Raw genomic sequence first — 15,607 nt, forward strand, 5'->3', positions numbered from 1 at the left:
GCTTCGCGAGGAGCAGGCCAAGCAAGCGGAGCAGAAGAGGATTAGAGTAGAGCGGCAGGAGCTCGGAGAGAAGGACGAGGAGGAAGCCGGACGCAAAGAGAAAGGCAAAGAACGGTCGGTCCGCCCCTCCCGGCTTCCTCTTCAGCTCCCAGACTCGGGAGTTCTTGGCGGGCCGCGGCAGCCTTCCCTCTCCAGGCTGCCCTGCGCTGCGCAGCGGCGCCCACAGCTCCAGCGTTGCTGTCCCGCCCGTTCGCGCAGCGCTGGGCAGGGCAGCGCCTCCCTGCGCGCGCCCCTCTCCCCGGCCCGCGCGCGCCCGCGCCGCGTCTCCAGCCCGCGCGGCGGCCCTGCCACTCGGGGCATGCGCAGTGGGCGGCGCCGCTCCGGGCCACCTCGCCACCGCGAGTAGGAAGCGCGAGCGCCGGGCGCCGGGGCTGTCAGTGAGCTCCGGGCCAGCGAGTGTGCGAGCGAGCGAGCGAGCGAGCCAGCGGCTCCGGTTCCGCTCAGCGCAGCGCCGCGCCGCGCCGGCTCCACTCTCCGCGCAGCCGCCTCAGCCCCCTGCCCGGGGTCGCCCGGCCCCGTTCCTCCGCCGGCCGGCTCGCCCGCCCACCCCGGCCCTCGCCGGCTGCTGCTCCCCGGCGGAGGCAAGAGGTGGTTGGGGGGGACCATGGCTGACGTTTTCCCGGCCAACGATTCCACGGCGTCTCAGGACGTGGCCAACCGCTTCGCCCGCAAAGGGGCGCTGAGGCAGAAGAACGTGCACGAGGTGAAGGACCACAAATTCATCGCCCGCTTCTTCAAGCAGCCCACCTTCTGCAGCCACTGCACCGACTTCATCTGGTAGGTGCGCGCGGGGCGCATGGAACGCCGCCGCCCTCGGAGAACTTGGGAGAGCCGGAGGGGAGTCCCAAGTCTCGCCCCGGCCGGCACACCCGCGCGCGCCGCTGCCGCCGGAGGGGGAGCCTGGCCGGGCCAGGCAGCCCGCCCTTGGCCGAGCCCGCCGAGCGGCCGTGGGCCCGGGGGCTTGGCGCAGGGCAGGGCGCCGCGGCGCAGAGTTCCCCCGGGGGACGGCTCGGCCGGGGTGGCGAAGCAAGCATTCTGGCCGGCTGGCCGGCAGGCAGGGCGCATTCGGGGGCGTGTGTTTGTGCCTCCTTCGGGCTCGCCCTCGGCTGCAGCCTCGGGTCCCTGTCTCCTGGAGTCAGGATCTGCTGGGCGCGCGGAGACTGGAAGCCCGGGAGAGAGCGAGTGAGGCAGCGAGCGAGCAAACTGTTGGAAGCTTGTGGCGGCGGGGGGGAGGGCCGAGCGAGCCGAGCAGGCGAATGGCAGAAAGGCAGAGGGAGTCTTTTAAAATAGACCCTGTCAACACACCAGATTAGACCTGTAACCCCGCTGATGAGGACAGAGGCCTTATTTAAGAAAAAACAAAACAAAACACAAACTGCCGTGGCTAAAGGTGTCGGAGTTAACGCAATTTGCAGTGATCACAGCTACTCTTCATTTGGAGGGCTCTGTGGGGGAGAATTGATGGGCTGGAAGGATCCCCTAGGTCAGGGGTCTGGGATTCTCAAGTGTCGGTGATGTCCTTACCTCTCACCCCCCAAATGCTAGGGTAGGATCTGGAACAGCAGGACCCCGTGACTCCTCCACTTTTTGTTTGTGGGTGTGCCCCGGCATCTGCGGGGTGGGGGGGTCCAGGGGTGCACCATAGCTGGAGGGCTCAGTCTTAGTTCCGTCACACCTGGGTGGGGGCATGACAGGGGATCCGAGTCATTGCACGTGGTGCCCCTGAGTAGAAAGCCGTGGAGAAGAGCGGGCTGATTGTAAAGCACCTCCACCTCTCAAGGGTTTCCCGGGTCCGCCTGCCTGCGTCCTCAGCCTGAGGAGCTCACAGCTGGAGGGAATTCTAGATAAGGCTGCTGAAGTTTCTGAAGCGTCGGGGCCCAGAACAGATACTGCGGGGTGTTTGTGTGTATGTATGTGTGTGATGGGGGTGTGTGTGAAGGTGGTGGTGGTGGTCTTCAGTTTAGAGTCAGCTGGGAGATTGCACTGAGGGGAAGGGGCTGCAGGCGATGACTTTGTGGGAAGTAGGTAAGTTAGAGACCTGCATGCAACGCCTTCAGGCTAGGTCTGGTTTCTCCCCTGTCACTGCCCCAAGGCTGGAACCCATGAGACACTGAAGTTCCCAGGTGTTCCGTAAAGTGGACAATAAAGCCCACCTCCCCCCACCATCCCCGCACCTTGCAGCTTCTCCCCTTAACTGTGAAGCTCATCAGGGAAGGGTCTTGCACTTGCTTTTGATTTTTTGCACTTTTTGCATCATTGCCTCTGTGGGTCTTTGCTTTACTAGTTGTACCTCAGGCTGAAAGTGCTGCTATTTTAAGACTATTTGGATTTGAGCTTTTTTTGTTTGTTTGTTTTTGGCGGGGGGAGAGACCCCTCAGTTAAGCCAGCGTGTGTGTGAAGCACTTTATGTGTTTCAAGTGTTACGTAAAGGAAGCGCTCACAGCTCTGGAGGATGTCTGTGTAGTTCATCCCTAGCGGAGAGATGCAGTTGAATGTCCAAGTCAGGCACGTTGATCCCTCTGCACCTGCTTCGGATGCTGCTGTTTCTCGTGAATAATTAGATCGTGATAGTCTCAAAGGCAAACAGCAGGGATACTGTTTCATAAAGGCTGGTCCCTTAAGCCAACATTAAATGTGAGAAGTGGCTGTGGGGCTACTGGACAAATTTTGACACAATTCACCTAAACTGCATAAGTGCTCTATGAGAAGAAACATTTTCAGTAGATCTCTAGGACCCACCTCCAACCCCAGGGCGTCCTTTTTTGTTACTTTGAAATGTCAGTAAGAGTGTAAAGAATTGACAAGTAACTTGTAAGTGGGACAGACTTTTTTCCAAGTTGAATTTGTACAGTGATCTTGTTAGAAGCAAAGGCATACCATTCCTATCAACTTCTTGGATGTGAAGTACAAACCTTTACCTCTGTAGCACCTTTTGTCGCATAACTTGTTAAACACATGCTGTCCGTCACAGATTGTTAAGCTGTGTTATTGTCATTTCTGTTTTGCAGGGGGTTTGGAAAGCAAGGCTTTCAGTGCCAAGGTAAGCTGCCCCATTGGGTTTTATTTTCAAGTACGTCATGAAGTAAGCCCTCCAGACAGGAAATGTGTTCCTGGTCATCTTTTTTTTTCCCCTTGGTGATCCAAAAAAATACTGTTATCTAGAGAATATTTTGAAATATGAAGGCCATACCTTTGGGCCTTTTAAAACACGGAACAGTGTTGTCTAGTAATTGACGTAGAGAGCTGCCTTTTTCTCATTAAAAAAAAAATGCTGTAATTTTATTTTTTGCTGAGAACATTCTTGTCAGAAACTGCTGGCTTTGTGTGGGTGTTGAGGAAAAAAAAAGGAGTCACTTTGTATTCATGTGACTTTTTTTTTTCTTGTTCTTCCTCTTTGTTTTTTGTACTTTATCTCTATGGCTTCTGTGTTGGGTTGGACTTACTGCGCACCTCATTTGAGGCCCTACGTTACTCCAGTAAGGGGTTTTTGGGTTTTGTTGGCATTGCCAATTGTCATCCAGAGCACAGATTGCATGTTAGGGATTTATGTCAATGATGCAGTAATGACTGATTGCAGCATGACAGGCAGGCACACTTTTCTTTCTTCTTAACTATCTGACAATGGATACAACACTGTGTTGCATCCAGAAAGTAACCCCTTGGTTTTGTCCTCTGACCTGTAGCTGTGTTTCACACACATCAGATGTCTTTTCAAACTCTCCATCCTATTTTAAAACAGTTTTCTGGATTGTGAAATTGTCACTGGTTCACTAGCTCATTTCTGCTTCTGCCACGAATTGTCTATGTTGTATTTATTTAGTTTTTGTTACGCGTCCCATCTGGGGATAGGTTTATTATTAGGGCAAGTGGAAAGTACATTGTAGCCTGGAAAGTATTATCCAAACACCGTCTAATAAGTAACTTAGAGAGACAGAGGCACTGCGTGTGCACTGAATTTTACAACTTTGAAATTGTGCTTGGAGGTTACCTTCTAAGAAGTTTGAATCTGTGAACATTTCAAGAAAAGGTGGTCTCTGTACATCGTTTCCGATGGGCCTTTCTGTGATGTGATTCATTAATGTTCTGTCTTCATTTGAGATGCACTAATACAGCCCTTATTGAGTAAATCGTTTTGAGAGTCGCCTTTGGGAATCAAGACCTATTTCTTCCAAAATAGGAGGAAGAAAGGAGGTATGCAACTGTTTCTTTAAGGCACCAAAGGGAATGTTTGCTGTTGTCACTGCCTAGAGTCGTGCACCTGAATCTAATTGGTGAGAATTGGATCCAGACTTGGATGTGATGTTAGACAGTTAAAAGGTGTGAAATGTTCAATACATACGATTTTTCGCTAATATGATTCACATCCATTGTTATTTTTCTTGATTTCTTTTTTCCATTTGGCTGAGGACCTAGGAGAACTGACTAAAAAAAAAAAAAAAAAAAAAAAAAAAAAAAAAAAAAACCCAAAACACCAGTTGCCAGTTTTCCAAAATGATAGTACATCTCCAGAAGAAATTGAGCATATTGTCTTAAAAACATTTCCCTTTCTGCATGAAAAGAATCCAGAATGTCACTGGTCTCTCTCAGAGCTGCTTCTTCAAACAGGATTTGTGTGTGAATCAGAGTAGCCGAGTTACTAGACTACACGAGGGTTCTAGACTACACGAGGGTTCTAGACTACACGAGAGTCCCAGAGAGCAGCTGTTGAACTCCCAGTGGATTTGCAGACTAGCAGTCTCATGTCAGCGCAACTCCTGTACCTAAATGATCAAAGTGACACTGATGGACATTTAAAAATGCATAGTATAAAAAGTGAAATGGTATCCCCTTGTCTCTTCCCATATCCACGGATAGCTGCTTTGTAAGGCATCCATTCAGTCACTGCCACATTCACACACCTGGTACCTGGTTGGTCAGAAGGATTCATGACTTTGCATCATTTTGCAACTTGCACACTTTTTTCTCAATATACGAGGGGAACTTCAAAAACCTCATTAAGAGGCTGGTGTGTGGCCTAGTAGTAAGACCCCAGTTGGCATATATAAAATGTATAATTTTTTGCCAATCAGGAAGTTAAAAAAAGGACTTCTTTTTTCAATTTCCATCTGCTAGATTATGAGTGAGGTTAAACATTTTTTTTCAAATGTGTTTTAGCCATTTATATTTGCTCTGGGACTGACTTTATTTTACCTGATATTTGAAATTCAATGTTTATATACCAGACAGAGAAATGACTATGTACTTTGTATCTAATTCTTTGGCGAGAGATTAAACTTTGTATCTAATGAATTTCACTAATGTATTTATAGATTTTGATTCACAAAAGTATTTTCAAGTACAGGTTTATTTGCAACATGCTGTCTGTTGCATTTTGTTCATTAAGTATCATCTCTATTTGAGAAGGCAAAGGCTAATCCATTGTATCGGTGGTTTGTTGTAACTTAATTAGAAGACTTTGTTAGCTCAGGACAATGCTTTTAATCCTGCAAGTACAAATATAGTTATCCTGGGAGCAGGAAGATGGAGAAACTTTTAATCCCACAAATACAAGTATGGTTACCGTGGGCACAGGGAGATGGAAGTAGGAGGGTTAGTGGGTGTAGTTGGATATCAGGAATGACTTTGATGCCCTGGAGCACAATGGGATAAGTGTGATAGACAGCTGCTGACTGTATGTTTCAAAGTAGCTAGTGGGATTTTGAAAGTTTCTAGCACAGTGCATATTCCATGTTACCCTGATTGGGATACATCGTATACATATATTGAAAAGTCCCACTGTACTTCAGCAATATGGACACTTATTGTGTCAAATAAAAGTTTTAGAAATGTATTTTAAGATATGTAGTTTCCTGGTGTTTCCTATTTTGGTTTTCCTCTCCAAGTTTATCTTGGTCTTAACAGCTGACCACGTTAGATTATTTGGATTTTTCTCTTAACATTCTCTAACTTTGTTCATTTGGTTCTGTTTTTAGTAGAGTATCTTTCTGGAAAACAATTCATTCTCGTCCATGGCTTTGATGGCAACCCTTGTGTCCTCTTCTGTGTGGCTCCACCATAGACATGACAGCTGAGTTTTCAATTGTTTTTTTGCTTTTTTTGTATGCTGGGATTTTCTCACCTGACAAGGAGGTGGTTTCTGACTGCCATTATGTAGGATGTTTCTTTGGTCATTAGATAAAACTATCTATAGCAGGTATTCTTTTTCTGTTTTTAACTTGAGAGGAACTCAAAGTGTGTGACATATCCCGTAGTAAACATATAGCTGAAGATTCAAAATACTTGTCCTAATTTTATCTGGTAAATGAGAATAGGAGGACTGAAGTCGTCAATGAGGTTTAGTCCTCAGAACTAAGGATGTGTATGAGAAGTGTGATGCCATCTAGAAAGCGTTGTAATTTGAGGTGTGTGAAGCATGAAGATTATCCCACACTCTCTCTCTTCCCCAAGAGGCAGCATAAGTGGAAGAAGAAAGTCTTCCTGGAGAATGGTTTCTTGGTTTTTCCCACTTTGCCTTAATGGACTCTGTAGCATTCTAATTTATATTGCAGTGTAGGTGTTCAACCCCGAAAACTGATCTGACCAGGGTGAGTAACACAGGATCCTGTTGTGAGGGTTTGCAGCCTGAAATAATGAAAGCCAGGGCCTGCAAGGCTAGGGGGAGACAGAAGAGTGTGAGGCACACCCGGAGGCTATGGAATCCTCCTCCTGGGGTTCTCAAGGACAAAGGTGGGCCTGTCCGTTTGTCGCCCTGCTCCATGCCCATGGGACAAGATGTGGATTTGCCTGTTGATGTTTGGCCTAATGGGTTTTCCTGGATGTAATCAGTGCCCAGTTTCATCCCGGAGACGAGCAGCAAGCCGATCCTGGCTCCCTTTTCTCTAAAGAGAGTTTTTTTGGACCAGGGAGAAATTGTCATGTCTGGAACGTCTGTTGGGTTGGCGGTTTCTGTCCTTCACCAGTTGCTTCCAGTAGCGGTGATCCTGGGGCTTAGCGATCCTCTGTGTGGCTCACATAGTCTCCTCTGGAGCTGTGGAGCCGAAAAACACTGTTATCTCCTGCTTTCACTGCTGGAAAGGGAAATGAGCCAACTCGATTTTTTTTCCCTCCTCAGTTAGCAACACCCCTGCACTTCTCTAGTTACAGTAGTGGAAGCAACCTTTCCAAATGTGACCTGCTTATTCTAAGTGCCAAACAGTTATTTGCTTTGTTTATTGCAGTAGGCTAGCCTGGTGTGTTTTCCTGATGTTTTTTGCCCCCTTTCTATGCTTTTTCCTTTGTCTAATACCATAGATTAAAGCAAACTCCTAGCCAGGCTTTTTAAGACACCCTAAATGGAGACATTTTCAGAAGTAACCCCTCCTAGTAGCTGTGATCTCCTGGTGCCTGTGGCCCTGAGCAGTCAGTGCCAGGTTGTGAGGGGCCTGCGGGCAATGGACGCCCACGCCTGGCCTCACGGTAATGCCATTGCGAGGCAGTTTAGAATCTTGAGTCATTTTCCTTTTGGGAACACTCTGTGTCTTGTACTCAACCTGTGACTCCAACTGACGCTCTGTGTTTTTCAGTAGTTGTGTTAAAAAGAAAAATCAGCTCTCTCGCCCATTTGGATGGCATTTCATCTTGGGTCTGTTCCTCCATTGGCTCACTCGAGCAGGATGGGGATTCATACTGTTTCTGGAAGAATGAAAGCTGGTGCTTGAAGGAGGAATAACAAAACAGTAAGAAGGGTCTCCTCTTGGCGAACCACAGTGACTTTAAGGGAGGGTGACCTTTCAGCGGAAGGCGACTATGGAGATAGCACGGGCAGCCTTCCATCAGGGGATGTCCAGTTGTCCTCATCTGCCATGGGGCCCTGGGGGCCAAGAAGTGCCAACATGAGGTGCCAAGAGGTGGAAGGGGCCGAGGTCCAAGTTGGACAGAATCGTGAGGCTGGCCTGATTCCTCCTCCCCTTGCACTGGATTGGCCGCCTTGTCAATTTTTCCTGACCTCTGACTTTCCAGGTTGATGCCAGGATTTTCTGGCCTTATTATGTCTTCACAACAGGAGCCTGCATCCTGGCGTCCCATTTCTGATGGTTCTCCCATTCCCCAATTTAAAGCGATGTGAACTGAGGGTGAACTCTTAGGGTTCACACTGCATCCACAGCAGCAGAATGCACGGAGGAATGAGTAATTTGAAACTCTGGCTGTTTTGCAGTCGGGTCATGTCTCTCAAAGGTGAAGTGGTCAGGAAAGCCTGACAGACACAGTGCCTCGGAGGTAGGGAGTCAGCACAGCTTTCTGTTTCCAGCAGTTGTTTCTCCCTGAAGAAAACATACGAGTACTTACAGCAAGGGGAAACACTCTGCTGAAACCAGCCTTGGGGATTCCCTTTCAGTGTTGTGTGCTTGTTAAGATGTGCTTCCTGAGGAATGGCCTTTTGAGTCACTGCTGTTTTCCTGGTCCGTGATGTGGAAGTGCTGTAATGACTTTCCTCACACTTAACCTGTGTCGCACCGAAGCAGGTGCTGCAGTGCGCGGTGGTGGTTCGTCCTCATAGGAAGCAGACATTGACCAGTGTTTACTTTCGCTGATGGCATGCAATGATGACATTTTCCTTTTCTTCAGCTCCATGGTATGTCACTGCCTTGATGGCATTTTGCAAATGTAACTTCTCAGGCTTGCTGACCCCTTCTGTGCTTGCTTGCAGTCTCTGTGTTGTTTTCCAGGGAATGTGAGTGTGATCATTTAAAGTTATACTAAATTGGAGAAATCTTTAGATGGTTTAAGAAAAATGACTTTTTTTTTTTAAAAAAGAAGACATTTGTTTATTTTATTAAAAGCCAGAGTTACAGAGAAAGAGGGAGAGAGGTCCTCCATCCACTGATTCACTCCCCAAATGGCTACAACAAATGGGACTGGGCCTGTCTGAAGTCACTTCACCCATGTGAGTACAAAACCCAAGGCCTTAGACCATCCTCCTCTGCCAGGCCATTAGTAAGGAGCTGGATTGAAAGTGGAGTGACCGGGACATGAACCATACCCATGTGGGATGCTGGCACCACAGGTGGAGGTTTAACTCACCCTGCCACCATGTCAGTTTCAGAAAAACTGGAATGATTACTCTCTGAAGTCATGTGCATTTGTTTAAAATAGCACAAAATTCTAATTTGGATCTACAATAAACTGTAATACTAAATCTGATAACACAGTAGCCACAAACCACTTAATGTGGCTTTGCACTTTTTTTTTAAGATTGATTTATTCATTTGAAAGTCAGACTGAGACACAGATGTTTCATCTACTAAGTTTGTTTCCTGCTGGGCCGGGCCGAATCCAGGAACTTCCAGGTCCACCACATGGATGGCACATGGCATTGTCCAGTGTTTTTCCCAGGCCATTAGACAGAAACTGGATCAGAAGTAGAGCAGCCGGGACACGAACCAGCACCCTTGTAGGATGCTGGTGTTACAGGTGGCGGCTTTACCCCCTACATCACGGTGCTGGACTCTGTTTTCTAGAAACGTGTCCAAGTATTAGGGAAGAATCTTATTAATGCAAATAAAATGAGCACATCGCTGGCCATTGAAGGAAGGAGAGAATTTCTTGGGGCTACAAGGTGAAACATTTTAACTAGCTTTGAGAGTCGATGTTTGGTATAGCCATTTGGGTTCCATATTACTGTGAGGTTGTGAACAGCTGTGTCAGGCCCCGCGTGTAATTCAGCTTCATTGATGCTGTTATTTTTAAATTTCCTGTAACTTAAAGATTTTTTTTCCTTTGGTAAGATTTATTTGTATTTGAAAAGCAGATCTACAGAGATAAGGAGAGACACAGAAAGATCTTCCATCTGCTGGCTTACTCCTCAAATGGCTGCAATAGCCAGAGTTGGGCCAGTCCTAAGGTAGGAGCCAGCAGCCTCTTCTGGGGCTCTCATGTGGGTACTGGGCTCCATGGGCTTGGCCCTTCTTCCCCTGCTTTCCTGGGCAATAGCAGAAAGCTGGATTGGAAGTGGAACATGAACCAGCACTCCCATGGGACACTGGTCCCACATCGGCTTGTCGCCACTGCTCCGACTTCCTGAAAGGTTTTCGTGGCTGATGCGAGAAGGAATGGCCGAGAGTGTGCTGGTGACAGGGGGGCAGCAGAATGGCTACAGTTGAATTACAATGACTTTAAAGGTCTTATTCATTTGAAATGAGAGACAAGCTAATATTTATGAAGTGTTATACTGTTGCGGGCCAGGCTTTTTGGAGCTTTGACTTTTGATGCTTTATTGCTGAGAGTGTGCCAAGAAGAGCTGGTGGTGTTCCAGTCTTAGAGATGAGTGCCCGTGAAGCTTCTCCCGGCCAGGGGTTCGCTTTGTATGAGTTCTGCAGAAAACAGTCTGCAGAGCCAAGGGGAAACTTCTTTTTTGGTACTTTTGAAGCCCAGATTCATGCAAGGAAAGAGTGATGTCACTGAGGGAAACACTGCAACCTTTCTTGATGACAAAGGATTCTTAAGGCCTCTCCCTCCTCGTCTGCCACTCAGAGTTTCCATGGCAAACTCTTTATTTCAGGTCTTGTTTTTGACCGGCCTCTGAAAACCTCATATTAGACTCTACCCTTAGATGTGAACATTTCAGTGTTGGCACGGTATTAATAGTCAAATCTGGTGGAAATTGCTAAAACAGTATTTTTAAGCAATCCTCCTCCTTTAAATAATACAAAGGAGAAAATGGTTTTTGGAAATAGATTTCTATCAGGAATGGGATGGAAGAGCGATTGGACTAATTGTCAGCACAAGATAAGAATTGTTTAAGAACAAGTCTGCAAAGTCAGATTAATAAGGACCGTTAATCTGTGTGCCTACACTCGTTTGTCTCCTCTCTCACTAGAATGTATACATTTCTATTTTTGGTATCCTGAGAAATACAGATTGAAGACTTCTTATCTGAAAAGCTTGGGACAAGAAGAGCTCCAGGTTCTGGAATGTTTGGTTAGGCTTTATACATTGGGCAATCCAAATCTAAAAATCCAAACATGAAAATGCTCCATTGTATTTGTACAAAATTCATCTGTTGGTAGCTTCTGACGCCAGCAATCAGGTAGGAAATAAATAATGAGCATTGGAAAGATGGGATATGAAGGCATGTTAAAAATCAGTTTAAAGGTAACTTAGGCAATCAGGGTATCGGTTTAACAGCTCAATTCTTTTAATTTTTTTTCACACTATGGAGTTTTAAAATTTTTAAATATTTTTCATATTCTTATTTTTTGTGATGATAAGGTTCTATAGGCTCACATGCTATTCTAGAGATGTCCTAACTCTTTTAAAGTTACCCTGGGGATTCAACCCCAGGCGATCTGAGTCCAGACACTGTACTGGTGTAGTTAAGTGGTGTGCTGTGCTGTCTCCCAAAGTTTCTGTTTCCTCAAAGCTTTCTCACACACAGATCATAGCATTCCCATTTGAGGGTGAGGGCTTTGAAGAATGGAGAGTTATCCCACTCAATGCAGGTGGAGTGTTTGTATCTGAAATCCTTGGCACCGAAAGGACTTCAGGTCTTGAAGATGTTCAGATTATTTGCATAGAATATACCAATTCAGCTTTGCTAACTTGAAAAACAAAAACCCAAGATATTCCAAACTTTTACACTTTGTACTCAAAACATTTTGCATTTTAGGGCAATTGGGCTTTTGAATTTTCACGTTAGGAGTTCTCCACCTGTAGTACATATGTTCTTGCTTTCTCTAGTGGAAGGTTTTGTCACATTTGTACACCTCGGTTCTGTGTTGTTCTGCAGCCACACTGGCTCAGCTTTGCACAGAGCACAGAAGATAGACATATTACATTCATTATATTGCGTATTACTCAGAAAATAGAATATTATTGTTTAGATTGTTCATTGCTGCTTCCTGGTCTGGATGAAACAGGAGTTGGAGAACCTGTGGGAAGGAAGGAGATGTAGTTTGGCTTTGTTGTGAGGTGGCTTTTTTGGGGGGGCTCTGTTGGGTGTGTAGAATTTCCTTAGGAGAGTTGGGGACAGATAGTCTAAGGTAAGGAAGTAACATAAAGCAAAGCAAAGGCTGAGGATGAGCAGGTTCGCACGGCAGGTATAGACTGGGAGGAGAGGCCGGGTTCTCTGAGGTTCCTGTGGCTGGCGGTTCCCAAAGGGAAGAACAGGTGTGAGAAAGAGACTGGGAGGAGAGGCCGGGTTCTCTGAGGTCCTGTGGCTGGCGGTTCCCAAAGGGAAGAACAGGTGTGAGAAAGAGACTGGGAGGAGAGGCCGGGTTCTCTGAGGTCCTGTGGCTGGCGGTTCCCGGGGAAGAACAGGTGTGAGAAAGAGACTGGGAGGAGAGGCCGGGTTCTCTGAGGTCCTGTGGCTGGCGGTTCCCGGGGAAGAACAGGTGTGAGAAAGAGACTGGGAGGAGAGGCCAGGTTCTCTGAGGTCCTGTGGCTGGCGGCTCCCGGGGAAGAACAGGTGTGAGAAAGGTGTGGGAAGGGAGCTGCTCTTGCTTTCCTTCCCATGCAGATTTTTCTGCACATTAAACATTGTTTCCTTTTGAGCCTTCTTTTTATTTTCATTATTATGTCAGTTTTTCCGGAGAAAAACAAATATTGGAGATTAACACAATGTGTCTCCTTGTGAAAGATACGTTGTGTCTTGGAAAAACTTTCTCTTTTCAAAAGCAAGCTGCTCTAACATTGTTCCAAAGGACTTCTCTAAGGAAGCTGGTAATATTGATTACAGCATCACATTGGACATCCAGGACTTTGCTGCGTAAAATATATATTGGTTCTGGCACTAGAACATAGGAAGTAAAGATGCCACCTGCAGCACTAACATCTCATTGGACCAAGTGCTGGCTGTTCCTCTGCCAGTCCAGCCCCCTGTTAATGTTTCTGGGAAAGCAGTAGAGTATGGTTTAAGGTGGTGGGCCCCTGCACCCATGTGGGAGACCCGGAAGAAGCTCCTGGCTTTTGGTTGGTTCAGCTCTGGCTGTTGCAACCATCTGGGGATGTGAACCAGCAGGTGGAAGATCTTTCTGCCTCTACTCCCTTTGATTCTGCCTTTTCAATAAATCTTTTAAAAATGCTTATCTTGGTGAAAAATTTTAATAAGTATATTTAATTTATTAGAAAGAGTTAGCAGAGAATGGAAGAGGAGATCTTCAATCTGCTGGTTCACTTTTCAGCTGGCTGTAACAACCAGGGCTGGACCCACCTGAATCCAGTTTCTTCTGAGTTTGCTAGTGGGTGTAGGAGTTCAAGAATTTGAACCATCCTTTGCTGCTTTCCCAGGCACTTCAGAAGGGAGCTGGGCTGGAAATAGAGTGGTGGAGACTTGAGCAATGCTCCTGTGGGAAGCCAAATGCAGCAGGTGCTGGTATAACTTGCTGTATCTCAACACTGGCCCCAGTGCAAAAACATTGAAATCCATGCATAGCTTTTTCATAAAATGCATTTTTCTGTGACATTTTCAAAGACCCCATGTAAAGGGTGGCAGGGTCTTACTGCTGTGCCATCACTCTGGGAAGCTGGCAGCTATCTGCAGGAGAGGAAGTTGGGGCAGGGAGTCTGTTGCTTACTTCTCCCCAGTCACACAGTCTGATCCAGTGAAGAGCAGAGCTGTGATGTGAAAGCATGCAGATTCAGTGAATGTGTTTCCATTGCAGCGGTGTTATAGTGTCTAGGGCTGAACAGCCCCAGCGCCAATCTCTTTTCATCACCTCCTGTCATTTGTTTTCCCTTCCCTCAGGTTTTCTAATAAAGTATGGTTGGTGATGATGTTGGTGGTAATGGGAGTAAAACTCTCAGCGATTCAGAGAAGCTTGGCTCACACTTGTGGATGTGTCTGTTAGGATCCATTCAAATTTGTCTGGAAGCTAAATGTCCATAAATTAGCTTCATTCACTTTATTTCTTTCGTGGAATTAATGTATACATCTACATATACACTGAAAACTGACTGTCTTAAAGTGTGTACATGGGGAATGCAATCTGAGTGACTCATTAATATAGCAGCTTAGTTTTAATTTTGAAGTGAGGCTTTAATTTTGTTTCTATGCCACATATATATGGCCTTAAAAGTCAAATGATGGAGTTGGCATTGTGGCATAGCAGGTGAATCCTGTTGTGATGCTAACGTTCTATGTTGGCAGTGGTTCAATTCCCAGCTGTTCCACTTCCAATCCAGCCTCCCGCTTATGTGCCTGGGAAAGCAGTGTAAGTGCTTGGGCCCCTACCCCCATGTGGGAAACCAGAGATGCTCCTGGTTTTTGCCTGGCCTGACCTGAGCTATTGTGGCCTTTTGAGAAGTGAGCCAGTGGATAGAAAATCAATCACTCTCTCCCACCCCTCCCCCACAACCCCCATCTCTCTTTCTCTCCTCCTCTCTTTTTAACTCTGCCTTTAAGGAAAAGTCAAATGGTGATTAATGGTTCAGGACTGATTTTTTAAGTGTTGAAATTCAAGTTTAGGGATTAGGGCTGCTAGATACTTTTTCCTTATTTTCCTTTTTGATTACACCATCAGACACCATGGCACCTGCTGGTACTGAGCTGAATGGCTGTTAAGTTGATGCAAATTAGCTCAGAAATAGTTGATATGCTTAACATTTGCTGTCTTCCAAAATGAATCTAATGGAATGCTGTGAAAGAATAATGTTGAGGCTCTGAGCTTTTTGTTCAATTTTCCAGTAAAGAAGTAGAATTTAAAGTACAGTATTGAAACTTATCTGAGTGTTTTATAGTTTACTTAAAGTAGACTTTAGAGAACACAGAGCTTTCATAATATTAATTTTGATAGCACTCACTTGTATGTGGAGCACTTTGAGTTGAGGAGTTATTGAAGGTCCCAGTTATTGAAGGTCCCAGTTTTGTTTCAGAATTATAAAGTAAGGCATCAACTTCGGCATTTGTTGTGTTTCTCATGTGTCCCTCTAATACCAAGCTGTAGATGACACTGGATATATTTTGTCCTAATAGCCTGAAATTAGGTGGAACCTTTTCCTAGAATTCATTTCTTTGGCGGGGGAGGGAGGGATGGGGAGGAGTGGTAGAATATACTCATGTTAGATGAGCAGAACTTGTGGCCCCTAAGAAAGAGCTGGGCAGCGCTTCTGTTGTGTTCTTTAGCTTTCTGTCATGAATGAAATACCCAAGGGGTCTAATTTTATAAGGAAAGAGATGTATTTGGCTCAGCTTTGCAGATGCAAAGGATGACAGCTGCGGCAGCTCAGTTCTGGTGAGGCCTCCTGGCACCTGGTGCATGGTGGAGGAGCGCATCATGAACCAGGAGCAGAGAAGTGTGTGTGTGTCACCAGCGCCAAGCCCTCCCATGAGGCTCCACCGTCTCCCAAAAGTGCCACCCTGGGGACCAAATCCTTTAGGGGGACCCAGCATAGCACAGCATCTGAACAACAGAATGAAAGGATACATTCATAGGTGATAAAATCATGCTTGTGGTTTAAATGGGGGTTAGTGATCAGATTTTATGTGCATTCAGATACTGCCCTTTCTCACCCTTGATGAATTCTGTAATCCCAAGGTTGGAGTAATCTGTGTTGTTTTAATTTTAGAGTGAGT

The 15,607-nt window shown here is 46.2% G+C and overlaps 1 protein-coding gene across 1 annotated transcript in view; it reads left to right on the plus strand.

Annotated features, from left to right (window-relative positions):
• Positions 1 to 366: 366 nt before the first annotated feature.
• Positions 367 to 15,607, plus strand: part of PRKCA (protein kinase C alpha) — a 378,435-nt gene continuing 363,194 nt past the window's right edge. The window contains exons 1-2 of the mRNA XM_004592966.2: positions 367 to 837; positions 3,069 to 3,100. Coding sequence (XP_004593023.1) covers positions 665 to 837; positions 3,069 to 3,100 — 205 coding nt within the window. The 5' untranslated portion in view covers positions 367 to 664. The remainder of the gene's footprint in view (positions 838 to 3,068; positions 3,101 to 15,607) is intronic.

This window comes from Ochotona princeps, chromosome 17, assembly GCF_030435755.1.
Source record: "Ochotona princeps isolate mOchPri1 chromosome 17, mOchPri1.hap1, whole genome shotgun sequence".
Classification (NCBI taxonomy): domain Eukaryota; kingdom Metazoa; phylum Chordata; class Mammalia; order Lagomorpha; family Ochotonidae; genus Ochotona; species Ochotona princeps.